Genomic DNA, 27529 nt, shown 5'->3' with positions numbered 1-27529 from the left:
GGATCACGTGACGGCGACGCTGGAGCGGAAGTGTCGGTTTGTTTACACACATGCTCCCCGTTTGAACCTCTTAAACATTTAACATGCTCTCTAAATGCAAAATGCGTTTAACACTTACTGGTTAAAACGTTAGTTATACTTTGTATGTTATTTTTGTACGTATTCCTCTAATAGAAGTTGTGACAGAAGCGAGCAGGAGCTGCTGCAGCTGGGCAGGATTAGCTGCTGAACATCAGGTTCTCTGGATTTAACGGTAATTAACTGTTTAAACATCTTTATTCTGTTTCTAACTCAGCCTGCTAAACTCAGCTGCGTAACTGTTGTTGTCTTTTCTGGGGGGATTTAGTGAAGAGTTGAAAGGCCAGATAGCTGCAGGAGAAGCTAAAGTGAAGAGGTTATTAATGCTATTATTAATGCTATTAATGCTGTTATTAATGATATTAATGCTGTAATCTGCAGAAAAACATTTTTTTATGCTGTAGTCTGCAGAAAAGAGGTTATTAATGTTGTAATCTAAAGAGAAAACAGGTTATTAATGCTGTAATCCGGAGAAAAAAACAGGTTATTAATGCTGTAATCTGCAGAAAAAACATTTTATTAATGCTGGAATCTGCAGAAAACATTTTATTAATGCTGTAGTCTGCAGAAAACAGTTTATTAATGCTGTAGTCTGGAGAAAACATGTTATTAATGCAGTGAATTCGGGTTTTAACTCGTTCCAGCAGGTGCTATGGCCTGATTTAGGGCTCGACCCTCCAGGACGCGGCGCTGCAGGATGAGCAGAGCTCCAGCGGGTGGTTATGGCTCTGACGGAGGTCTACTGAGGTCTACTGAGGTCTACTGAGGTCTACTGAGCTCTACTGAGGTCCCGCGGGTGGTCATGGCTCTGACGGAGGTCTACTGAGGTCTACTGAGGTCTACTGAGGTCCAGCATGGCTCTGACGGAGGTCTACTGAGGTCTACTGAGGTCCACTGAGGTCCCGCGGGTGGTCATGGCTCTGACGGAGGTCTACTGGGACCAGCACATCCCCCTGCCCAACCTGGCTCCCCTGCAGGCCCGGTCCGTGGTGGCCCTGCTGGCGCTGCTCTGTTTCATCAACAGCTACGACGGGGAGTTCGTGTTCGACGATTCGGAGGCCATTATCAACAACAAGGTTCCTTTTCCTTCTCAGCAACACTAACATTATCAACAACAAGGTTCCTTTTCCTTCTCAACAACACTAACATTATCAACAACAAGGTTCCTTTTCCTTCTGAACAACACTAACATTATCAACAACAAGGTTCCTTTTACTTCTCAACAACACTAACATTATCAACAACAAGGTTCTTTTCCTTCTCAACAACACTAACATTATCAACAACAAGGTTCCTTTTCCTTCTGAACAACACTAACATTATCAACAACAAGGTTCCTTTTCCTTCTCAACAACACTAACATTATCAACAACAAGGTTCCTTTTCCTTCTCAACAACGCTTAATTCAGGAAATCAGGATGTCTAATGTGCTGAATCCACTTGCATCCTCCACAACTCTTGCTAAAACCAGTGTTGGTGTTTTTTCTGCAGGATCTGAGACCAGCGACGCCGCTGAACAACATCTGGATGAACGACTTCTGGGGCAGTAACCTGAGAAGCAACTCCAGCCACAAATCCTACCGGCCCTTCACCGTCCTCACATTCAGGTAAAGAGTGTTTGGACCCGTACACCGATCTACTCTGCACCTACGGGGTGTAACTTCTTTATACCAATAACACAACATAAGTCAACACTTCAGCTGGAGGAACTTTGCAGTGACAGAAATCTAAAGTGAATCTTAATACCCAGTGTAAGTCTCACTTGTGAGTTTTGCATGTAAATAAGGATTTTTGAGATATTTGACATGACAGTTTGATCAACTATAACTTTATGAGCGTGCAGTGCTGGATTTAGGACTGTGATCCGCTGGCAGGCGTAGCAGGAAGGAGGTTCGGCATCATCTTTCTTTAATTTTGTTATCTGGTTCGACACAACCTTCAGTCAGATATAATTGTCATAACGGTGGTTATCAACTTTATTGTATTGTAACCTGTACTTTGACATCTGACACGTGTAAGCTGCACTTACACGTACTTTAAATATCAGAATCGGAATCAGAATCAGAAAAAGCCAGGGAAGGCATTGAAGATGAGGGGGGTGTGGTTATCAGGATTCCAGTAATTTTCTGTCTGCCTTTAGTCTCTGGTTCATCAATGGCGACTCCAAACAGACGAATTTGTGATCAATTCCCGCCAAGCCGAGCTTCCAACTTCTCCAAGGTTTTCTCCATCTTGCCAATGAGCTCAAAGACCGGTGCCAGCCTACGATTCTGTTCAAGAATCACATCCAGCTTGCAGTTTTGCTCTCCCAACGTTAAAGTCTGAGTGTTGGTCGCAGAGCTAATCCCTTCAGCCACGTCCGGCAGCTCGGAAAGGGCCAGAACAGCTGTCGACGACTTACGCGTTTGTCGATAGACCAGGAATCTCCCCACTCCAATTAGCAGAAATCCTGCTATCATAAATCCAATTATGAAGCATCTTCAACGTCCTCGACAGACAGAATCACCAAACACAACGGCCTCCAATGCTTCCAGGAGTCCATAGTGTATCCGGCATATTAACTGCTTTTTTTCCTTAAATGGCAGCTGAACATGTTTTTAGATTTTACATTTAACACATTTAAATCATGAACCACGAGGTGCGTTTACTTCTGAACTCTTCAAGAATGAAGAATATATTTCTGTAGTTTTTGACCAAATCAGTCCTTTATCTGTTCTCTTTAGTAAAAGCAGTGTAATATAAATCAACAGCAGTTCTCCATCAAGAATAATGGGAACAAAACCACTCTTGTATAACTCTCAAGAGTATGTTTTTAAAGGAATGTTGTGCATCACTTATCAGAATGCTTGTGTGTTGCCATGGCAACCCTATCTATACAGTTAATAAGAGCGGATAATGCCGCGTTCCATTTGTCCTCGGAAGTCGGAATTTCCGAGTTCCGAGTCGGAATTTTCAAATGGAACGGCTGTAAACAGGAAGTAGAAGAGAGCTGTGCTCCTTTCCGTTTCCTCTTCATCCACCGTGTTTGAAAGTTGCAGAAGGACTGCATATTTGTCCAGAAGTTGCTTGTATTCGGACAAGGCAAGCGCTAGAACAGCTTTCATGGACGTGGCCATCTTGTTTTCTGACTTTGTAACTGGAACGCTGATAACTTGGCTGTGACGCCATTCCCAGTTCCGATTTCCGAGGTAAATGGAACGCAGCATAAGAGCGGCTCTCACTCCCTCCTGTTATCCGTAACTGTGGACGAGGGTTCAGCAGCTGGGCCTCCTTCAGCTTAAGGTCTGTCCAAAGGCGTTCACGTCAAGGCCTGCAGGGTCCCTAGTTTGGCTTTCTGGTGCTCGGAACCTCGTGGGTCACTCGTGCGGCGCTGCAAAACGGATGCTCCTTCGGTCAACTATCCTGGAGGAGGCCGGTCCTTGACTGGCCTCCTGGTGCTACAGCAGACCTGTAGGGGAGAGTCTTTATTAATGTATCTGTAGGAATTGTTCTTGTTTTTATTTTTCAGACCAAATGAGGGCCTTTTTTCCCCCTAAACGTGCCCCAAAAGTCACCAAATTTTGCATGCAAGCCAGACCTGGTGAAAAATTTGATATTTCATGGTTTGCATTAATGCGTTACCATTGCGATGCTAAACGCCAAAAAGCGCGCCCCCCTTTCATTTGATTGGTCGATATTTGATAGTTCCTACTTTCTGCCATAACTTTTGAATGGTTTGACATAAAGAGTCGTGGTGGTGTCATCAGACTTAGTTTTGAGTCCTTGAGCAGAGAAGAGAGTGAGTAAGAGGAGGGGCCTTGCCCTTTAATAGTGGGGCCCAGGAAGTCGATGCGGCTCCTCCTGCAGTTTGGGGTCGTGTCCAATCAGAGCGTGGTCCCTTATCATTGAAGGGCCACATATGCAAATCCCCGTGTCCACGGGGGTTTTCCTTTGTCCCAAACCATGTGGTCACGTATCGTAAAACTTTAGTTTGGTTTCATTTGGAGGCCGAAATCGGGCCTTGAGTTGGTCAAAGCCTGAAGTTCACATAATCACATTTCACATGAGTTCATCATCACATAAGTTCATAATCACAGGACGGTGGCCCAACACCCGGTACTTTCTACCGTCTACAAATGCAGAAATGTTCATATCCTTCATTACATTTATGAAGTGATTAGTCTCCTCCTGGTCTTGGTTTCTCCGTGTTTAGAAGAACTTCCTGGACTCAAAAGACCAGGATTCCTTGTGAACAGAGCATGTGCAGAAAACAGATTCATGTTCCGTTTGATGGGGATATTCCGTTTGGTGTTTACATGACCCAATATTCAGGTTTTAAAAGGAGTAACCCAGGGGTCATATTCGGGTTTTTAAAAACTGGAATATGAGCAAATTCGGGTTATTCAAAGGGGTTATTGGTGTTTACATGGTTGTGTAACCGGGTTATTGCTAATATTCCGGTTAGAAAAGGGTTATTGATGCTGGAAACGTAGTCCATGTATGCTAGTATGTGTGCTAATAGGGAGTGGTAGTTTAGTGGCTGGATCCAGGTTCAAGCCCCGGAATGGCAACAAGATGAACCACCTTGGGCCCCTGAGCAAGGCCTTAACCCTACTTGCTCCCTAAGAAAAAATGGTGTGTGCATCTCAGATTTAAGTCACTTTGGATAAAAGTGTCTGCTAAATGACAGTAGTAGTAGTAGTAATAGAGGAGAAATGTGATGATAATTTACAGGAAGCAAGTGGGCGTGTCCATGGCCTGTTTGTCATGTGACTTGTTCAAAAACTAAAAGAATACAAATATCCAAGCGTAATTACGAAGGTCCTTCACATCAGCCACTGTAGCTGGGAGGGAATTCATGAAAATCGTGCACTTGGTGACAAGTTTTTGATATTTAGCATGGTGTTAGTTACGGACATAAGGTTTTTCAAAAAAATTAGATAGAAAGTCGAAATTATAAAATAGAAAGTCGAAATTATGAGATAGAAAGTCAAAATTATGAGATAAAAAGTCATAATTATGACTTTCTATCTCATAATTTCGACTTTTTAGCTCATAATTATGACATTTTGTGATATTTCTATTTTTAAGGCTAAGTTTTCATATTGTTTTTTTTCTTTTACTGGTGGAAATGAGCTTCCGTAGTTGTAAGATTGAGTTTTAATTTTGTTTCCAGGCGGATCAAAGGAAGGATTTGTCTGAGTTTCTCATCACATTTTGATGATTTAATTGTTTCAAGGACCTTTTTTATTCTGATGAAATTGTACACTGGATTGAAAGGAAAAACGACTTGTATATTCCAGGTATTTGATGTTTCAGTATGTGGTCTCCCTGCAGGCTGAACTACCTCGTGGCCGGAGGCCTGCACCCCGTGGGCTTCCACGTGCTGAACATCGTCCTCCACGCCGTCATCTCCGCCCTGATGATGGACGTGTTTGCTGTTCTGATCGGAGGTCTGGCCCACGACGAGGGGGGGAGGACGTTAAACCTCGCTCCCAAAACCTCCTTCCTCGCCGCCGTCCTCTTCGCTGCCCACCCCGTCCACACAGAGAGCGTGAGTGGAGTCCAGAGAAATGTTTTAGATCCATATTGGACCAAAAACACAAAAAACAAATATTTCTGGAGCCGCAAAAAATTAAAGTCTTGTATCAGAATTAGAATGAAGAAACACATGCTGCATGTTTCTATATTAGTTAGAACTGGGTCCTCGGCTGCAAATGTGACTCTCTATATCAAACCATTCAAAAGTTATGGCTGATCAGATATTGACCAATCAGATGAAGGGGCGGGGCTAATTTGCAGCAATTATGTTCAATTACTCAATACCGAGTCCGATGACACCACCCACATGTCTTTATGGGAAACCATTCAAAAGTTATGGCAGAAAGTAGGAACTATCAAATATGGACCAATCAGATGAAGGGGGGGCACACTTTTTGGTGTCTAGCGTCGCCACGGTAACGCTTTTGACTGAGAAAAGTAATGCGCGTCGTCGCAGGATGGAGACGCACATTTTGATGTATAACACACCTGGGTGCACGTTACGGTTCGGGCCGTATTAACAGCCGAAGGAATGCTGGCATAAATTTCGCCAAAATTACACGATTAATTCAAAATGGCCGACATCCTGTTCGGTTTGGGCCATGGCTCCAAGAGACTTTTCTTTAAGTTGTGACATGATACAGGTGTGTACTGATTTTCGTGCATGTACGTCAAACCGTATTGTGGGGCTTGAGGCACAAAGTTTTCTAGGGGGCGCTGTTGAGCCGTTAGGCCACGGCCATTAATGCAAACTATTAAATATCACATTTATCACCAGGCCTGGCTTGGTGCAAAATTTGGTGACTTTTGGGGCACGTTTAGGGGAAAAAAAGGCCCTCATTTCGTCGGAAAAATAAAGAAAGAAGAAAAGAAAATTCCTCCAGATACAATACGGCCTTCGCACTGTCAGTGCTCGGGCCCTAATGATAATAAAATGAAATAAAATGATAAGAAAAGAGGTAAAATAATAAAAAGCAGCAGTTGTTAGTCAGTAAGGGCAGTAGATCCAGCAGGTTCATCTCATTCTTACGATGGCAAGAATTACGTTTCTATACGGTCAAAACGTACAAAGACCGGGTCAAATACAGGATTACAAAAGTAATCTGTAACAATTCATGCGGTGAATTAAACCAATTTGACAATTCTACGTCACAATGCTGCATTCAGGGCTTATCCATAACTTTGCGCGGTTTTCAAAAAGTATTTAATTTAACAGTACGCTTAAATAACAAATAAAGTAAAATAATAAAAAGCACAAGTTGTTAAAAAATAAGGGCAGTAGATCCAGCAGGTAAGTATTTAATGAACCAGTAATGTTTTTATCCTGATTTAAAGGAGCTGACAGTTGGAACAGACCTCAGGTCTACACTGCAAAAACTCAAAATCTTAACAAGAATATTTGTCTTATTTCTAGTTAAAATGTCTCATTTTTAGTAAAAAAAAATCTCATTACACTTAAAACAAGAGTCATCACTGGAAAAAACAACAATTTTCACCTGTTTCAAGTAGATTTTCACTTAAAATAAGTAGAAAAATCTGTCAGTGGAACAAGATTTTTTGCTTGTAATGAGAAGATAAATCTTGTTCCACTGGCAGATTTTCCTACTTATTTCAAGTGAAAAGTTACTTGAAACAGGTGAAAATTGTCAAATAACAAGTACTTTTTCTGGTAATGACTCTTGTTTTAAGTGTAATGAGATTTTTTGACTAAAAATGAGACATTTTAACTAGAGATAAGACAAATATTCCTGGTAAGATTTTGAGTTTTTGCAGTGTGCAGGAAGTTTGTCCTGACACGTGTAAAAGTCCAGCCACCTTCTCCTCAACACTTTAGTGTGACTGATGCAGAAACAAACCCTTCCTCTTCTCACAGTCGCCACGGTTGTTGTTGCCTAGTTACGGCTCCAGTTTGACTAATTTTAGACTCAAATCAGAGCCGGTCAGAATTGTCAACCTTGAGGAGCAGACAGACGCAGGATCGGCCTCTAACGACGACGCCACCGTGTTCAGCTGTAATTATCCTCCAGAAAAGAGCCAGGATGTCTGTACGCTTTCAAAGGTGCCGTTTTTTTACGGTTCAACTGCAAACGTCCTCATTTTAGTTTAATTAAAACTCCTGGACGAGTCAGCGAGTTCATGACGTCCAGAGAGACGAGGCTGCTGGAGATCTGAATGAAACCATAACTCACATTCAATCTAAACCAGTGCTGTCAGGCGATTAAAAAATATTCTAGTAAAAAATCTAATTAATTACAGGATTTATAATTAATTAATCGCATTTTAATCTCATATCTGCTAAAGGTCCCCAAATAAAGAATTATAATTCTAGGACATTACAAAATTGCAGTGATGACTAATCAATTGAAAACACTAAGAAGAGAAGATTTGAAATCCACATTTTTATTGGTGAAGTGTGTTTCATACCCCCACCCTCGCCGGGTGGGGGTCGTTGGCCTGGAGGGTGAGGGCCTCCTGGCCACGTGTCCGGCCCGGACCAGGTGGCCGGGGTCGTGGTCCGTGGCTGCTTCTTCCCGTGTCGTGCCCCTCGGCCTCGCTGGTGGTGGGTTGCCTCCCTCCTCCTACCTACTCCTACCTCTCCCCTCTGTGGGGTTGCCGGTGGCCTGGGTTCCGGGTTCTTCCTCGTCGGCCTCTGGTCTCTGGTCTCCCCCTCCTATAGATATACTTCAGGTGGAGCTTTGTTTGGTTTATCACACACACACACACACACACACACACACACACACACACACACACACACACACACACACATACACACATAGCCACACAGACGTGTACATACACACACAAATAATCATATACATACACGCACACACACACACATAGACAGACACACTGGCTTGTTCACCTGCATGCTTGCTCTGCAGTTTTGGGGGTTAGGTAGCGGTAGCGATAGCTTAGCTCAGACTGTGATCGGATCTCCATATTTGGGTCGATCGCTGCTCGTGTTTTGGTCGGCTCCGTGTCGGTTTTGTGTTTCGTTTGTGGTTTTTGTTGCAGATTTCCAGTGCTTGACGTGAGGCCTCCGTGTGTTCTTGCTTCCTGGTTTAGCAGTGGATGTCACCGCCCCTTGACACTCATAATTAATTGCATTAATTTTCATAACACGTTAATTAGCAGTTTAAATAATTAATCTAATTAACGCGCTAAACTGACAGCCCTAATCTAAACGTGTCTTCTTGTTGGAACGTTATGGGATGGCAGACCACTAGGGCTGGGGATCCATTCAGATGTCAAGAATCGATTCGATTCCGATTCTGATTCTTAAGATTCAGAATCGATTATCAAGATTCAATCCGGTCCAATTAGTGTTATTAAAACTGTTTTTTGATCTGTTGCATGAATTATATGACTGTATATGACAATAGATAGATGGATAGATGGATAGATTTAATAGATCCCCTGCTTCCCACCAGCGACTCTTTAACTATCAGAGAGTCCGGCAGCTCGTCAGTAACACATCCAGGATAATTTATTCCTGTGTTTTCTGGCTGCAGATAAAGTTTTCTTCACAGCGTTGTTTCTCTGCAACAATACACGGCGTCCCGACTGATTTGACATGTTAAACTAGTGACTCCATGGCCAGAACAAAAGCTGTGTCTCAGCTGGGAGCTCGGGCTGAGGGGCCGTTATCTGAGCCGGGATGCTGGTGGACCCGCCAACATCCGTGTTCCAGCACTAGTGCCTGGCTGGAGGGCAGCGGTGCCCCGTCTCCCTGTCTTTAATCATGCTGGGACCTGGGAGGGGGCTGCTGGCTGCTGGTTTAGGCCCGCCGCTCGTATCAAAGCAGCCCCCCAGGACCCCCCCAGGACACCGTACTGTACCCTGTACTCACACTGTACGCAGCGCTGCCGCCGACTCTGGCGCCGCCGCCGACCGATAATGAGTAATGAGTTCCTGCTTCCTCCGTCAGCCACGTCCGTCTCAGCGCAGAGCAGAAAGTGGTGAAGGGAGGGATGGAAATTGATAAGATTTTATCGATAGATTTTTATCTCATTTGGAAAAAAGAAGAACAAACAGGTCGATTAGCATCAACAAAGCATGTGTGTATCTGTCCATGGGGTGAAGCTGAGGAATAAGTTACCTGACAAGATCAAAGAAAGTAAAAATACGCGCAAATTCAAAAAATAATTTAAAAACAATACTCTGGATATGTATAGACATGATGGTATATAATAACGATTTAGGGGCAATTGAATCCCTGGTATTATGTTTGGTATTAGCTGTGTATGTGTATTTATATGTATAGTTGGTAGGTAAACCTAAAATTGCCATTTTGGTGTCAGAATGTTCAGAAGGTTTGTGGCTTTTGAAAAATGGGTCCCATATGTACTTAGGTTACTATGGGGCGAAAGAATTGGTAATAATCTGTGCTCACGTTCACTTTTCCCATAGGACTCAATAGACTCAGGACCTACTGTTAGTCTCCTAAAGGGGCGTGGCAGTGGGGAAACCCACGTAACACAGATACAGGAAACACAACCGTAGTGGGGGGTAGAGTTTATAGAACGTCTCTGGTTAAAGTATATGAAGTCTTTATTGACTGAGTCATGTGACCAGTTCTGGCTGAATGAGTCAGCAGTGACTTCTGGTTGCTACGGGCAACAAGAACCTCCACTTCAGAACCTTCCAGTTTGGCTGTGAGAAAAACCCATAGTTTGGCTTCTGACAAGGTCTCAAATCACTCCGATTTGTGATCAAACCGTAGCTCGTAGCAGAAAAACCAAAACATTGTGAGAGACACAGAACCCGGCAGATTCTGACAATCTTAATTTTATTCAGATATTCCTTAAAATGATTGAGTAAGCTCAGTGCGAAGACAGAGTGAGATTCTTTTGAAGTAAACGTTAGATTACATTAGTCAATGGAGACTGAGACAGGTATTGGCGCCGCTCTCGGACCCCCCGTTTAAATTTTGTGCACCCCCCCCCCTCTGTCAAAGTGACATTTTATGAATCCCAACACCTATATCTACATTCTGACCAAAAATTATTTGTCTCCTTTTTACGCTCGAGTTAGAAATACAAATTTGGGTTATTTTTTATCGTTTCCCACACTATTTTAAAAGTGTACATCTTAGGAAAAAAAACTTTGGTGTTTTGGAGAGAAGAGAAGTTTTCCTCTGTTTTGAAGTTTAAATCACTTTTCTACGTGCAGGTATGAGAGAGTTAGGTGACTCAGAAAAAAGGTGAATTTTGGCTTTTTTTTTTACCTTCTCCCATCCACAGTAGGCTTTTGTGACATTCCGCGCCACACACATACATGGGAAAATCTCCGCATTAGTTTGGAAATTTGGAAATGTTTTTGCACTTCGTCCGAAAACTATTTGTGCGATCGCTTTGAAAATTCACAGGACTGTACTTAAATTCAGGCCCTACAACTTTCTAAATCGGTTCAGAATTTTTCGAGTAACGGTGTGCGAGTGGTGAGGCCCCAAAGTTCTCCCAATGCGTTCCGGATGGCCCAAAAAGCGCACGTTTTCGCACGTTGCGCGAAATCGTGCGCACAAATCTTTCGAGTGTTTATGTAACTACGCAACGTGCGTGGTGACGTCATTCGCGCCCACTGGAATCGATAAGGGAATCGTTTGCAAAAAAGGCAAACGATTCCAAGGAATTGAAACACTGAGAACCGGTTCTCAACAAGAACCGGTTCTCGATTCCCATCCCTAGGTGAAGGTGACGAAGGTGGTTTTAATGTTTATCTCCTCCCTCTCCCCCGTCTCCTCCAGGTTGCGGGCGTCGTGGGCCGAGCCGACCTGCTCTGCGCTCTCTTCTTCCAGCTCTCCTTCCTCACTTACTGCAGAGCTTTTAACAAAGGTACGTATCAACTACCGGTTCCTGCCCCGAGCACGACTCGGACCTGCTGGTACCAGCTAGACCTGCAGTCCAGACCTCTAAACCCAGACCAGGACCAGGACCAGGACCAAGACCTTTTCAGACCCAGACCCTGCTGGTACCAGCTAGACCTGTAGTCCAGACCTCTAAACCCAGACCAGGACCAGAGAGTATCAAGACCGAGACCAGGACCAGAGAGTATCAAGACCGAGACCAGGACCAGAGAGTATCCAGACCAAGACCGGTTCAGACCGAGACCAGAAACAAACCAGTCATAGCTGCTCAGTTACCAAACTTGTTTAATTGTGTCCAATAAAACATTCCTTTTTTGGGCAATTAATTAATAATAAAATACCAAAAGTTAATAATAAGAAAAAAAAATAAGAAGAAAAAAAAAATAAAATAAAAAAAAAAATAATTATAATAAATAATACTAATAAAAATAAATAATAATTATAATATAATAATAATTAAAAATAATAATAAATAAATAATTTAAAAAAAGTTGTAATGTAATGATGAAAAAAAATCTACCTTTAGACATACGAATCGATTTTTCAGGAATTAATATGAGAATCGATTTAGAATCAGAAAATCGATCGTTTTTTAGATTAGATTGGATTAGATTCAACTTTATTATCATTGCACATGTTAAGGTACAAGGCAACAGAATGCAGTTAGCATCTAACCAGAAGTGCTTGTGCAGTGCAGGTTGTTATGAGGTGCAGGTCAGACATGAATGAGTGATAATATATATTATAAACAGATGAGATGTCATTATATGGTTTACAACAGATTAGAGTTACAGTATATACGTGGGTGATTGCAGCGTTTTCACCACGGACCTGCTCTGCTTCATGTCTCTCTCCAGGCGGTGACCAGGACGGCAGCTTCTCCGTGTCCTGGGTTCTGCTCAGCCTGGCCCTGACGGCTGCAGCGATGCTCTGCAAGGAGCAGGGCATCACCGTCCTGGTACGAGGGGGGGGTTATGAACATATACATAAGATTATATCACCGTCCTGGTACGAGGGGGGGGTTATGAACATATACATAAGATTATATCACCGTCCTGGTACGAGGGGGGGTGGAACCCTATCATGGAATAACGCCTGAAAATGGAATAACGCCTGAAAATGGAATAAAATTTGCTCTTAACTCAATCGAAAATGTAATAAAACCCAATAATGTAATAACTTCACCAATAATGTAATAAAATATCCTGACGGATATTGTAATAACATTTTTACCGATAATGTAATACCGTATTTCGTTATTGGGAATTTATTACATGGAACTCAAAGTCTGCAATTTAACCCAATATTCATTCTGGTGTTTCAAATCCAGCGTATAAAACATTCTTAGATACTTAAAACACAAAATGTAGAACTCTGGACTGAAAATGAACATATATATTATAAGTTATATAATATATATGTAATATATATTGTAATATATATTGTATATATAATATTTATAATAAATATATATATATATATATATATATATATATATATATATATATATATATATATATATAGTTATATATATTATATATATTGTAATATATCATACATATATTATTTGTCAAGTATTACATTATCAGTTTTGGAAAAAAAAAGACCCACCAAAAAATTTAATAAATTCCCAATAATGTAATAAGGTATTACATTATCGGTAAAAATGTTATTACAATATCAGTCAGGATATTTTATTACATATTGGATTTTATTACATTTTCGATTGATTTAAGTGCAAATTTCATTACATTTTCAGGCGTTATTACATTTTCAGGACATTATTCCACTATAGGAGCTACAGGGGGGTTATGAACATATACATGACCCCGTCAGACGCTGCTGACCTACATTAGCGTGTAAACAGCGTCTCCTCTCGTCCTGCAGGGTGTGAACGCCGCCTTCGACGTCCTCCTGATCCGTAACGTTGACGTGCTGCAGCTCGGCCGCAGGCTGCTCCTCAGGAAGACGCCGCTCGACGTGAGTCTTTACGTCCCTGTCAGCCATGACGTCCTCGTCTGTACGATTAGCGCCGCATCACGTCTCTCCGGCGCCTCTCGACTCCCTCATGGATCCCTGATCCTCAGTGACGAGTGCTGCTGTTTCCCTTCAGTGACGAGTGCTGCTGTTTCCCCTACAGCCCAGGGAGATGCTGCGGGGCGGGTTCCTGACCCGCATGGCCCTGCTGGCTCTGGGGGGGCTGGCCATGCTCTCCGCCCGCTGGAGGATCATGGGAACCGGCCCGCCGGCCTTCACCCAGGTGGACAACCCCGCCTCCTTCCAGGAGAACATCCTCATCAGGGTGAGTAGGAAGTAAGGGATAACGCCCGACCAGGTGTACATTAACATAAATATATGGACGACACAGGGACGTGAACCGTCCGACGTGAAGCGGAGGACAGTTTGCCTCCGCGAAGTACGTATCAGTCGTCCTGAGTGTAAGGGCCAATCCCAATACACCCCCTACTTTCTACCACTACCCCTAAAAAAAGAAGCCACAGATTTTAGGGCCCTTGTAATCTTCCCAGAGCCCTGTCCCAATACTCCCACTACTCCTACTTTTCAGCACAACCCCTAAATTTTGCTTGCTACGTCACTGCGTGGTTTACGTTCGGGTACGTAAGCGACTGCGTAGTTACGTTTGCACATACGTCACACCATATCAGGAAGCCCAGAGATAAAAGCTGTTTTAATTTCAGCTGTAGCGCTGTTAACAGGGCCGCCGCAAGGGGTGTACGAACCGTGCGACCGCACGGGGCCTCGCGCTATGGGCTGTTTTTTTTTAAATCTTTTTTTCCCTTAAATATCAACAGACACGTTCCATTACAGACCTAAATGTGTACTAGTCTGTGGATATCAATAAATATATGTGTCTGTTGTTCAATACAACTGATCAGACCAAGCGCAGGCACAAGCTGCTCTGATCCAGACGGGGGAGTTGGAACAAACTGTCACACAATGTCCAGAGAACGAGACAGAATCAGGAAATTTCCATCAGGGGATGAAAAAAGAAAAAAACTAAAGAAAATGGAAGAGTTTAATGCCTCTCTGAAAGGCTTGTTTGATAAATTTGTTAGAAAAATCACTGATCCGCCCGGGTCTCAAGCAGCCGTGGGGCCCCGCGTCGAGGCAAGAGATGATGATGAGGCAGGGGAAGGTATCCAGTATTTTGATCATTGGAGAGTTAAAATTGCGCATATAGACACCTGATCCGACCTGAAAAACCCAAAGATTTCGCGCACGCTCGCTACGCTCACGCGCGAGGCCCCCCCAGCCATTTCGCACAGGGCCTCGCAAATCTCCAAGCAAACGCTCTGGCTGTTAATATGCCACTTTTATTAAGTTTTAATATTTTTTCAGGCGTAAAAGTAACTTGTAAAATCCCCAACCTGGGCCCAGTTTATCCAAATAACGCCTGTTAAGAAATTTGATCCGATGTTTTTGGGATGAGAAGAGCCGCGGGTCCGGAGCAGCAGCAGCCGGAGTACAGACGTGATCGCCGGGTCAACCTGCACCGTCGTCCCGGGGAGAAACCTGCAGCTCTGTGGAGAATTACCGCTGGCTGAAATAAATCATTTAGGAAGATAAATGTTGGTTTAATAGATGAAATCTAACAGTTGTAGCTACGCCTGTTAAGAAATTTGCTCCGAAAATTTCGGGATGAGAACGGCCGCCTGCCGGCTCGGGAGCTGATTTATGGTTCTGCGTTAAATTGATGCAGAGCCTACGGCGTAGGGTACGGCGTACAGCGCGCGTCGCCGCGTAACCTATGCCGTAGGCTCTAGGTTGGTGTAACGCGGAACCATAAATCAGCCTTTATTCTGGCGAGGTTTGAAAAAGACTTCGCAACAACGGAAAAACGAGTGATTATGTACATTCACTGAGTGAATATTCTGAAAGTAAAATATATATTTCTTGCTAGAAATGTAATCAGAACGCATTTTTATGCAGAAACAAACTCAAAATATTGATTTATTTTATAAAAAATAGGAAATGTCCGCCATGTGTTTTTTTTTTTATTCAGTCCCCAAATGACGACGAAAAGCATTCTGGGAACTTTTTCTGGCCCTAGTTCAGCTAGGGTGCTTCTGAAATCCCTCACTCTGAAGGGCCAGATTGATGCCCCCTACACTTGTTTTCCCCACTACCACTAGGTGAAAAGAGGAATTGGGACACCACTACCCTCACGGGAACGTGCAAAATTTAGGGGTAGTGTTAAAAAGTAGGACTAGGGGGGGATTGGGACTGGACTTAAGTGTTTCTCTCTCTTCTGCCCCCCGGTGGCCAGATGGTGAACTACCACTACTACTACTCCCTGAACGCCGGGCTGCTGCTGTGTCCCTGGTGGCTTTGCTTCGACTGGTCCATGGGCTGCGTGCCGCTGATCCGCTCCCCGGCCGACTGGAGGCTGGTGTTTGTGCTGCTGCTGTGGTCGGTGCTGCTGGGTCTGGTGGGGGGGGCCCTGTGGGCCCCGGACCCCCCCCGGAGGAGGGCCCTGGGCCTGGGCCTGGTGCTGCTGGTGGTGCCGTTCCTGCCCGCCTGCAACCTGTTCTTCAGGGTGGGCTTCGTGGTGGCCGAGCGGGTGCTGTACCTGCCGTCGGCCGGATACTGCCTGCTGCTGGCGGCGGCGCTGGGGAGCTGCTGCCGCCGCTGGCCAGAGCGGAGGGTAGGTTTGGTTCTGTTTATTTGTGAGGATCCCCATTAGCTACGCCCTTAAACACAGCTAGTCTTACTGGGGTCCACATTAAAACAATACATTTAAAACATAGTTAGAAACAAGACAGAAAGAAAGAAAACAAAATAACACGACAAACCTACATTAAACTTTACCCTACATGTAAATCATTATCTTAAAGCAAATTTCGTGAATAAAGTCAAATAAATGTAACTTTATTCATGAAATTTTGACTTTTTTCTCGACATTTCGACTTTATTCTCGACATTTTGACTTTTTTCTTGACATTTCACCTTTATTCATGAAATTTTGACTTTTCTCGACATTTTGACTTTTTTCTCGACATTTCGACTTTTTTCTCAAAGTGCATAATGAAAAAAAAATCTTCCTCCTCTAAAATATTATATTTATTTTTCTCCTGCCTGGCCCTTTGCTGCCCGTCTAGCGGTGTATGCAGATGACTCTAGATTGTGTCTTAACTGATACTGATATAATGGAGTTTTGGATTGTAAAACCTTCCATGTTGAAAACAGAAGAGCAGCATTCCTTCAGTCCTCCACTAGGTGTCTCCGTCGTCGTCCAGGGCCCAGGATTGACCCGCTCTGCTTCTCTTCCAGGGTTTCCTGCGCGCCGGCGTCCTGATGCTGCTCTGCACCTTCGTGGCCCGCTGCGCCCTGCGGAGCCACCAGTGGAGGTCGGAGCAGAGCCTGTTCACCAGCGCGCTGGCCGTCTGCCCGCTCAACGCCAAGGTGAGGCGCGTTACCGTGGTAGGAGACCTCCGTTGGCCCCACTTGGCCCCCTTTTATTTGCTTATTTGTTCATTTTCATAGGATCCCCATTAGCCATCACTCCGTCATGGGAGTAATGGCTGTTCTTCCTGGGCTCCTCACACAGGACACAATTATATACATAATAAAAGCATACAGAATAACAATAAAGTATAGAATTATACCTGGTAGTAACACGGAAAAAACTACAATATCAAAATAATTTACCACAGTGTCGACTACTAATTACAATAGGAAAGGATTATTTTCACACCAACTCGATACCCGGGTTTATGAAACCAAAAACCAACAAAGACAAAAGCTTACCAAGAAACCAAGAAGTCAGATATTAATTGGTCTCCGTTGGTCTCCGTTGGCCCCCGTTGGTCTCCGTTGGTCTCCGTTGGTCTCCGTTGGTCTCCGTTGGCCCCCGTTGGTCTCCGTTGGTCTCCGTTGGTCTCCGTTGGTCTCCGTTGGTCTCCGTTGGTCTCCGTTGGTCTCCGTTGGCCCCCGTTGGTCTCCGTTGGTCTCCGTTGGTCTCCGTTGGTCTCCGTTGGCCCCCGTTGGTCTCCGTTGGCCTCCGTTGTCTGCAGTTGGTCTCCGTCGGTCTCCGTTGGTCTCCGTTGATCTCCGTTGATCTCCGTTGGCTTCCGTTGGCCCCTGTTGGCCCCTGTTGGTCTCCGTTGGTCTCCATTGGTCTCCGTTGGTCCTCGTTGGCCCCCGTTGGTCTCCGTTGATCTCCGTTGATCGCCGTTGGCCTTCGTTGGCCCCTGTTGGCCCCCGTTGGTCTCCGTTGGTCTCCGTTGGTCTCCGTTGGCCCCCGTTGGTCTCCGTTGGTCTCCGTTGGTCTCCGTTGATCTCCGTTGATCTCCGTTGGCCTTCGTTGGCCCCTGTTGGCCCCCGTTGGTCTCCGTTGGTCTCCGTTGGTCTCCGTTGGCCCCCGTTGGTCTCCGTTGGTCTCCGTTGGTCTCCGTTGATCTCCGTTGATCTCCGTTGGCCTCCGTTGGCCCCTGTTGGCCCCCGTTGGTCTCCATTGGTCTCCATTGATCTCCATTGGCCCCCGTTGGTCTCTGTTGGTCTCCGTTGATCTCCGTTGGTCTCCATTGGTCCTGGTTGGTCACGGTTGGCCCTCGTTGGCCTCCGTTGGCCCTCTTTGGCCCCGGTTGGGTGTAACCGACCCCCCTCTCTCCCCAGGTGCACTACAACGTGGGGAAGAACCTGGCCGACAGAGGGAACGCCAGCGCCTCGGTCCGATACTACCGGGAGGCCGTCAGGTACGTTTCCCCCCCAGCTGTCCAACGACGGGCTTGACCAACGCTGACTCATGTTTCGGCCCTCAGACTCCACCCCACCTACGTCCACGCCATGAACAACCTGGGGAACATCCTGAAGGAGAAGGACGAGCTGCTGGAGGCCGAGGAGCTGCTGGCCAAAGCCGTCTCCATCCAGTACGTGTTTCCCCCCAGTACTGATCCAGATACGACCACCAGCGGTTGAGGATCTGTGTTTCTCTGCAGGCCGGACTTTGCGGCGGCGTGGATGAACCTGGGCATCGTCCAGAACAGCCTGAGGAAGTTCGCGGCGGCGGAGCGGAGCTACTGGAACGCCATCCGCTTCCGGAGGAAGTACCCGGACTGCTACTACAACCTGGGCCGGCTGGTGAGTCCCGGTGCATCATGGGAGTTCTCCCCACGTAGGGAACACCCGTCCGACCCGCCCCGGTGCATCATGGGAGGTCTCCCCACTTAAAAGTACTGTTACTTCAGAATAATAGTACTGAGTAACTGTTGAGTAATGTCTGATTTATTTTTTTAACACAACCATTCAAACAGACAAAAGTACAAAATAATCATCTTCAGGCAAATTAAATCAATAAAATAATCAAATAAATTAAAATTAATAAAACATTTAAAATTGCTTAAATTAAAATAATCTTAAAGTAAATTCAAGTACTTGAATAAATAATAAAATAAATAAAATAAGAACAGAATAAAAAAACCAGCAGAACTAGAACAAACATGAACTCATAGAAACTCTGTGTGTGTTTGAGTCTGTGTAAATGTGACAAAACATGTAAAAACTAACATTTTCCCCAAAGAATCACCCAGTGATGTCATGAGATTGACGCGTACGTGGATAAAAGGGATAAAAGAAAAGTAACAGCTCAACGTAGCCTAATGTAGAGGAGTAAGAGGAACAGTTTCTTCTTCACAAATCTACTCAAGTAAAAGTACAAAGTTTAGTGATTCAAAACTACTCCTAAAAGTACAACATTTCCCAAAACTTACTCCAGTAAATGTAACTCGTTACTGCCCAGCTCTGGTTGGGAACCCCCGTCCGACCCACCTGTGTGTGTTTGTTTCAGTACGCCGACCAGAACCGGCACGTGGACGCGCTGAACGCCTGGAGAAACGCCACGGTGCTGAAGCCGGAACACAGTCTGGCCTGGAACAACATGGTGATCCTGCTGGACAACACGGGTGACAAGTTTATTATATTTATTATTATTAGTGCTGTCAGGCGATTAAAATAAAATGTGTCTAATTAATTACAGGACTTATAATTAATTAATCTAATTAATCGCATTTTAATCTCATATCTGCTAAAGGTCCCCAAATAAAGAATTAGAATTCTAGGACATTGCAAAATTGCAGTTCATGACTAATCAATTGAAAACACTAAGAAGAGAAGATTTGAAATCCACATTTTTATTGGGGAAGTTTGTTTCATAAATGAAATTGAAAAGAAAAAGGTCAAGCACATCAGCAAACCAATTAGACCAAGTGCATTATTCAAAAATGCAATACAAATACAGTTAAATAAATAAAATTCAGAAATAAAATAAGTCTCAAATAGGCACTTAAGCAGACTCTCAATTCAAAATTAAAACTAAAGCTGACTCAATACAGCGGTTCAAGTTCTAGTACCTGTAACGTTTACAGTGGAACTTGTTTAGTGTTTAAATGATAATTCAGACTGGAGCAGCTCCGGTGATAGGAAAATTATTTTCTACTAAATGTACAAATCACCGCGTTCTTGTTGATAGTCACGTCTTCTTTCTTTTTATACATAAACTTGCCGTTCAAAGGCCCAGCAAAGATTTGCTGAATCGTCCAGGTTTGTTATGACTAGCATGACTAGCAGGAGGGAAGTCGTGGCCTACGGCTCCCTTAATGGGCCAAATTTAAAATACTCGCGCATTTTGACTCTCATAATTAATTATTAATTTTCATAACGCTTTAATTAGCAGTGTAATTAATTAATCTAATTAACACGCTAAACTGACAGTCCTAGTTTTTATTAGTTTCAGTCACGTTCATTCTCCTTTTAGTCGTGTCAAGTTTCAGTCGACTAAAAGTCTGAGCATTTTAGTCTTATTTTAGTCAGAATTGTCCATTTTAGTCTAGTTTTAGTCAAAGATTGTATTGATCCAAATCCCTTTTACAATTCAAACAAGGTTATCTTATTATTATTCTATTATTGTTACCTTACCTCCCAGGGGGTGGAGTCTCTGATTCCAGGAGCCCCGCCCGCTGGGGGCGGAGCTGATGACATCATAGATGTGACATCAGCTGCAGAATCTCAACATCTGTGATGTAACATCCTCCTACGTCACTGATCACCTCATCAATGATGCTCCTTATGGGGGTTACTGAAGAAGACTAGGCATGGTAACAATAATTACAATAACAAAGGAGCAAAAACTAATAAATTACAACAATGCACCACTGACAAAAACTAAATTGTTTAAAAAAAAAAACTATAATTTGGACCATATTTTATGGTTTGATTACAATAACATCCAAAGATGCTTCTCCTCCATTCACTTTTGGTGAATGAAGCCTCGGCAGGAAGAGTTGATGTCGTCAGGAATCCAACCATCGTTGGGAGTTTCACCCTGAACCGCAACACTCTCTCTCTCTCTCTCTCTCTCTCTCTCTCTCTCTCTCTCTCTCTCTCTCTCTCTCTCTCTCTCTCTCTCTCTCTCTCTCTCTCTCTGTCTCTCTCTCTCTCTCTCTCTCTCTCTCCCTCTCCCTCCCTCCCCCTCCCATCCTCCCCCCCCCCCCTCTCCTCCGTCTCTCCCTCCTTCCTTCTTCTCTGTGACAGAGATCAATAAGTCGGTGGAGCTCGTGTTCAGCCGTCATTAGGAGACTAAACCGTCCGTCCGAGTGTGAAGAGCAGAAACTCTGACTGACAAATGAACAAGAGACTCTCTCCTTCTCCGTTTTCTCCGTCCGAGAAAAAGAGACTCTCTCCTTCTCTGTTTCCTCCGTTCAAACCGTCCGGGTTCAGACGTCTCCGGCTGCAGAAATGTTGTTCACACATAAACTTCTGGGGGATTCTGGGGCATCATGTTTGGGATAATGCCCAACTTCGCGGAGGCAAACCCTGCAAAGTCCATATGTTTTACTAAACAGAAATGTTTTAAGTTTAGTTTTAAAGGTGGAGGTGGTGTCAGCCTCCTTAACCCAGATTGGAAGTTGGTTCCATAGTAATGGTGCCTGATAGCAAAACGCCCGCCCTCCAAATCTACATTTAGATACTCTAGGAACTACGAGTAAACCTGCACTCTGAGAGCAGAGAGCTCTGCCAGGAACATAAGGCACTATCAGGTCTTGTAAATAATGAGGAGCTAAGCCGTTTTGGGCTTTATATGCAAGTAATAAAATTTTTAATTGGATTCTGAATTTTACGGGTAGCCAATGTAGCGACGCTAACACTGGAGAGACGAGGTCTCTCCTGCTGATTCCTGTCAGTACTCGTGCTGCTGCATTCTGGATCAGCTGGATCCGATTCAGCAAATTACTTGCTAAGAACACATTACAGTAATCCAGTCTAGAAGATACAAACGCATGAACTAGTTTTTCTGCATCACTCTGCGAGAGGATTTTCCTAATTTTTGCAATATTACGGAGATGGAAAAATGCTATTTTACAAACCTGATTAACATATGGTTTAAATAAATAAACAAATGTTTAATTAAGCTACAAATATTAGGCTATCAAAAGTAAAAGAAATTACAAAATCCCTCATGTGTCCGTCCTGCGGTAGCCGGCTCTTCTTCTCTGAATCTCCGTTGCCGTGGTGCCGTTGCCGTGGTTACCACCTGGCAGTTGACCGAACTTGTTTTCTAGGTGTAGGTTATCACTTTTAACAGACACCTGCCAGCCAATCAGAATGGAGTATTCACACAGACCTCGGTATAATTAGTATTAATGTGTAGTGATGCACCGATTGTTCGGTAACCGAAATTGTTCGGCTGAAAATGGTGAAAAAACACTTTCGGTGTTCGGTGGAATAAGTGGGAAAAAAACCGAACAATTAATAACGGCGTTGTAAAATAAAGAAATAGACTGGCCGCTCCGTCCCGTAACTGTTGCACCACAAACATAAATCTTTGGCCAACCAAAAACTAACCCCATAAGAATTTTACCAACATTCACCAGGAGGTGAAACCAAAACAACATAATGCTGGAAATTAAAAAAAATTCATTTTTTTATGTTCAATAAATATTTTCTACCTTGTAATTTTGAAAAAGATTTTTTTCTTTGAAAAGCCTAAATCAAATTTATTTGATTTATGCAATGTTGAAAAAATTGGCAAAATAAATGAAAAACTGCTGAAGAACCATGTTCGGAATTGTTCGGTATTCGGTCAAGTGTTTATTATTATTTTCGGTTTCGGCCACAAATTTTCATTTCGGTGCATCACTATTAATGTGACATTTGTGTTCCAGGTAACCTGGCCCAGGCGGAGCTGATCGGCCGCGAGGCTCTGAAGCTTCTGCCCAACGACCACACCATCATGTTCTCCCTGGCCAACGTGCTGGGGAAGCTGCAGAAGTACCAGGTCAGAACCGGATAAAAGGCTGAGCTTTTTAGTCTTATTTTAGTCAGAATGGTCCATTTTAGTTTAGTTTTAGTCAAAGATTGCATTGATCCAAACCCATTTTACAATTCAAACAAGGTTATCTTATTATTATATTATTGTTACCTTATAGACTCAAGAATACATTCATTCCAGATACAGAAGACTCTAATTTGAGTTTACAACATATTTATTTTTCCTGTGATTTTGTGGCGACTGGGATTGAGGACGTGACGTCACCAGAACTAAACCAGAGAAACTACTGAAAACATGGACATTAAACCAGAGAAACTACTGAAAACATGGACATTAAACCAGAGAAACTACTGAAAACATGGACATTAAACCAGAGAAACTACTGAAAACATGGACATTAAACCAGAGAAACTACTGAAAACATGGACATTAAACCAGAGAAACTACTGAAAACATGGACATTAAACCAGAGAAACTACTGAAAACATGGACATTAAACCAGAGAAACTACTGAAAACATGGACATTAAACCAGAGAAACTACTGAAAACATGGACATTAAACCAGAGAAACTACTGAAAACATGGACATTAAACCAGAGAAACTACTGAAAACATGGACATTAAACCAGAGAAACTACTGAAAACATGGACATTAAACCAGAGAAACTACTGAAAACATGGACATTAAACCAGAGAAACTACTGAAAACATGGACATTAAACCAGAGAAACTACTGAAAACATGGACATTAAACCAGAAAAACTACTGAAAACATGGACATTAAACCAGAGAAACTACTGAAAACATGGACATTAAACCAGAAACTACTGAAAACATGGACATTAAACCAGAAACTACTGAAAACATGGACATTAAACCAGAGAAACTACTGAAAACATGGACATTAAACCAGAAACTACTGAAAACATGGACATTAAACCAGAAACTACTGAAAACATGGACATTAAACCAGAAACTACTGAAAACATGGACATTAAACCAGAAACTACTGAAAACATGGACATTAAACCAGAGAAACTACTGAAAACATGGACATTAAACCAGAAACTACTGAAAACATGGACATTAAACCAGAGAAACTACTGAAAACATGGACATTAAACCAGAGAAACTACTGAAAACATGGACATTAAACCAGAGAAACTACTGAAAACATGGACATTAAACCAGAGAAACTACTGAAAACATGGACATTAAACCAGAGAAACTACTGAAAACATGGACATTAAGGATCTTTGGTGGAACATTTCGACACATTTTAGCAGTTTTTATTTTGTAATCTACATTTTAGTCTGGTTTTTATTCCTCTATGATATTGCATTATATATTATATTATCGTTATCGTCACATGACCAGCATTTTCGTTGCGTCTCGTTTTCCTCGGGTGATAAAGGTTCATTGACGACGATATTTAGTCATGATTTTAGTCGACGAAAGCAACTTTATTGGCCAAGCGCGGCTCGTGTTGAAGCTGCTGTTTCTCTCTCCTCTCAGGAGTCGGAGGGTTTCTTCCTCCAGGCCCTTCGGATCAACCCTGATGCTGCTGGTTGCCACGGCAACTTAGGTAAGGCCCCAGAGTTCTGTTGATGCAGGGCTCCAGACTGCAACCAATTCGTCACATTTTGCAACTTTTCTGGAGGCCGTGCGACATAGTTTTTTAACTAGGAGCACCAGCGCTACATACAAATCCACCCCTCTCCCCCATTTTCTTTCTTTTTTTAACCATTTAACCATAGCAACATTTTTAGTACGTGCGCAGGATTCGGTGTCGAGTAGAAAGTGCTTTCATTAAAACCTTTCTGAGACAATTATCTCGTTAATTCAGAAAAACGGTGCAGAATTATTTTTTTTCATTAAAACTTTTCTCAAAATTCTGAGATAATTAACTAGTTAATTCAGAAAAACAGAACAGATTTTTTTTTTATTAAAATCTTTCTCGGAATTCTGAGATAATTTTCTCGTTAATTCAGAAAAAAAAAAATGTCTCAAGTGAATGCAATACGCTTCCGTACATATCGCCAAGGAGGAGTTGCCATTCACAAAATTCAGGGTCTTGATTGAACTGTTAAAAAGTTCAAATAAACCTCACTTACTGTAACGACACAGCAGTTCATTGGTGTTATTGCTGATATGAAAAAGCAGTACATTGCTATTACCCCCTCCCTCCACAGCCGTCCTGTACCACCGCTGGGGGAAGCTGGAGGCGGCTCAGCATCACTACGAGCTGGCGCTGCGTCTGGACCCGCGGGCCCCCGGGACCCGCGACAACTACAACATGCTGCGCCGCAAACTGGACCAGCGGGGCCGGGGGGGGCCCTGAGGGGCCCCCGGGCCCCCCCTGGACCCGCGGGCCCCCGGGACCCGGGACAACTACAACATGCTGCGCCGCAAACTGGACCAGCGGGGCCGGGGCGGGCCCTGAGGAACTACCCCCCCCCCCCCACGAGACTGCTACCTGGACCACTGGATCTGCTGGACCCCCCCACCAGAACCCCCCACCCCTACAGGACCCCTGTAGCTCCTATAATGTAATAACACCTGAAAATGTAATAACATTTTCACTTAACTCAATCGAAAATGTAATAAAATCCACTTCACCAATAATGTAATAAAATATCCTGACTGATATTGTAATAACATTTGAACCGATAATGTAATACCTTATTACGTTATTGGGAATTTATTACATTTTCAGGTGGGTCTTTTTTTTCTCTTCCAAAACTGATAATGTAATACTTTACAGATAATGTAATATATATGTTCATTTTCAGTCCAGAGTTCTACATTTTGTGTTTTTTAAGTATCTAAGAATGTTTTATACACTGGATTTGAAACACCAGAATGACTATTGGGTTAAATTGCAGACTTTGAGTTCCATGTAATAAATTCCCAAATAACGTAATAATGTATTACATTATCGGTAAAAATGTTGTTACAATATCAGTCAGGATATTTTATTACATTATTGGTGAAGTTATTACATTATTGGGTTTTATTACATTTTCAGGAAATATTACATTATAGGTGCTACACTCCTGCCTGGACTGCTGGATCTGCTGGAACCACCCCCACCTGGATCTGCTGGACCCCCCCCACCAGAACCCCCCACCCCCACCGGGACCCCTAAAACACACTGTCCATCGTTCCATTTTGTATTATTTGACTTGTTCTGAGAAATGTGGAAATAAAGACCGTGATCTGTGCGCTGGGCTGGTTCTGGTTCTTGGGAATACTTTTTAAAGGTTTTGTGGCACTAGTGGCCTTTATTGAGAAAGATTTTGGCTTCTGACAAGGTCTCAAATCACTCCGATTTGTGATCAAACCGTAGCTCGTAACAGAAAAACAAAAACATCGTGAGAGACACAGAAGCCGGCAGATTCTGACAATTTTATTCAGATATTCCTTAAAATGAGTGAGTAAGCTCAGTGCGAAGACAGAGTGAGATTCTTTTGAAGAAAATGTTTGTTTACATTAGTCAATGGGGACTGAGAGAGGTATTGGTGCCACTCTAGCCCCCCCCGTTTAAATTTTGTGCATACCCCGCCTGTCAAAGTCACATTTTATGAATCCCAACACCTATGTCTACATTCTGACCAAAAATTATTTGTCTCCTTTTTACGGTTTGGCCGTGAGCTCGAGTTACAAATAAAAATTCAGGTTATTTTTTACTGTTTCTCACACTCTACCAACCGACATCCACACTCTAGATTTGACAAAAAAGTGATTTCCAGTCCTTGCTTGAGTGCTCATATCTTGAAAAGTTTACATCTTAGGAAAAAACTGTTTGGGCTTTGGCTTGAAGTTTTCCTCCGTTTTGAAGTTTGAATGACATTTTTACGTGCAAGTATGAGAAAGTTAGGTGACTCAGAAAAAAGGTGATTTTTGGCTTTTTTTTTTACCTTCTCCCATCCACAGTAGGCTTTTGTGACATTCCGCGCCACACACATACATGGGAAAATCTCCCCAATAGTTAGGAAATTTGGAAATGTTTTTGCACTTCGTGTGAAAACTATGTGTGCGATCGCTCTGAAAATTCACAGGGCTGTAGTTAAATTCAGGGCCTACAACTTTATAAATCGGTTCAGAATGTTTCGAGCAACGGTGTGCGAGTGGTGAGGCCCCAAAGTTCTCCCAATGCATTCCGGATGGCCCGAAAAGCGCACGTTTTCGCACGTTGCGCAAAAACGTGCACACCATTCACTAATAAAAGTCATACCACTCGATTCCCGATTAGGGCGCACGTTTCTACGTTCTTACTTTTCGCGTTTTCTGCCTCTGGCGCAGCCGTGGCACTAATAATAATAATTCATTTTATTTAGAGGCGCCTTTCAGGTCAGTCAAGGTCACCTTACAGGAGATACAGTTAACACAAGTTAAAATACAGTTAATACAAAAAAGCAGCAACAGAGAGGATCAACAAAGTACATAGACCAATAAATAGAACAGACTGGTGTAGTGTAGAGCACTGGTCCCCAACCTTTTCTGTACCGCGGACCGGTTTAATGTCTGACAATATTTTCACGGCCCAATCTAAAGGTGTAGTTGATAAAAACTAAATAAAATTACAAGATCGGCATTAAAAACTGTGATATTTTCTCTATAGTAATAATAATAATGAATAATAATAAAACATAATTTTCGAAAAAATAAAATAAAATAATGGAAATTGTAAATTACCTTTAATATGAGTATTTCTATAAATGTGTTTTTATGTCTCATTAACGTTATTTAAAGACAAGCTTTTATTTTATTT

The 27529-nt window shown here is 43.0% G+C and overlaps 1 protein-coding gene across 2 annotated transcripts; it reads left to right on the top strand.

Annotated features, from left to right (window-relative positions):
- tmtc4 (transmembrane O-mannosyltransferase targeting cadherins 4) lies at positions 1 to 25980 on the top strand. Of its 2 annotated transcripts, XM_061724662.1 has the most exons (18): positions 1 to 36; positions 175 to 253; positions 723 to 1154; positions 1570 to 1685; positions 5395 to 5611; positions 11348 to 11435; positions 12325 to 12425; positions 13355 to 13447; positions 13608 to 13769; positions 15756 to 16133; positions 16760 to 16891; positions 18104 to 18183; positions 18250 to 18357; positions 18427 to 18568; positions 19275 to 19389; positions 22648 to 22760; positions 24271 to 24340; positions 24948 to 25980. In XM_061724662.1, the coding sequence occupies exons 3-18, from the start codon at positions 993 to 995 to the stop codon at positions 25094 to 25096; spliced, it is 2226 nt and encodes a 741-aa protein (XP_061580646.1). In that variant the 5' UTR covers positions 1 to 36; positions 175 to 253; positions 723 to 992; the 3' UTR covers positions 25097 to 25980. The 2 variants fall into 2 exon arrangements, with proteins under 2 accessions (XP_061580646.1, XP_061580647.1); XM_061724663.1 differs by having other exon boundaries at positions 14 to 253; positions 726 to 1154.
- Positions 25981 to 27529: the final 1549 nt, after the last annotated feature.

The sequence above is a fragment of the Cololabis saira genome, chromosome 6 (genome assembly GCF_033807715.1).
Source record: "Cololabis saira isolate AMF1-May2022 chromosome 6, fColSai1.1, whole genome shotgun sequence".
Lineage (NCBI taxonomy): Eukaryota > Metazoa > Chordata > Actinopteri > Beloniformes > Belonidae > Cololabis > Cololabis saira.
The sequence above is the reverse complement of the archived record's forward strand: the minus strand, read 5'-3'. Positions and strand labels throughout refer to the sequence as shown.

Coding starts and splice junctions, on each gene's coding strand:
- tmtc4 (XM_061724662.1), top strand. CDS start 993: ATGGCTCTGACGGAGGTCTACTGGGACCAGCACATCCCCCTGCCCAAC. Junction 16,892..18,103: donor TCTGCCCGCTCAACGCCAAG/GTGAGGCGCGTT, acceptor CTCTCTCCCCAG/GTGCACTACAACGTGGGGAA. Junction 19,390..22,647: donor GATCCTGCTGGACAACACGG/GTGACAAGTTTA, acceptor TTTGTGTTCCAG/GTAACCTGGCCCAGGCGGAG.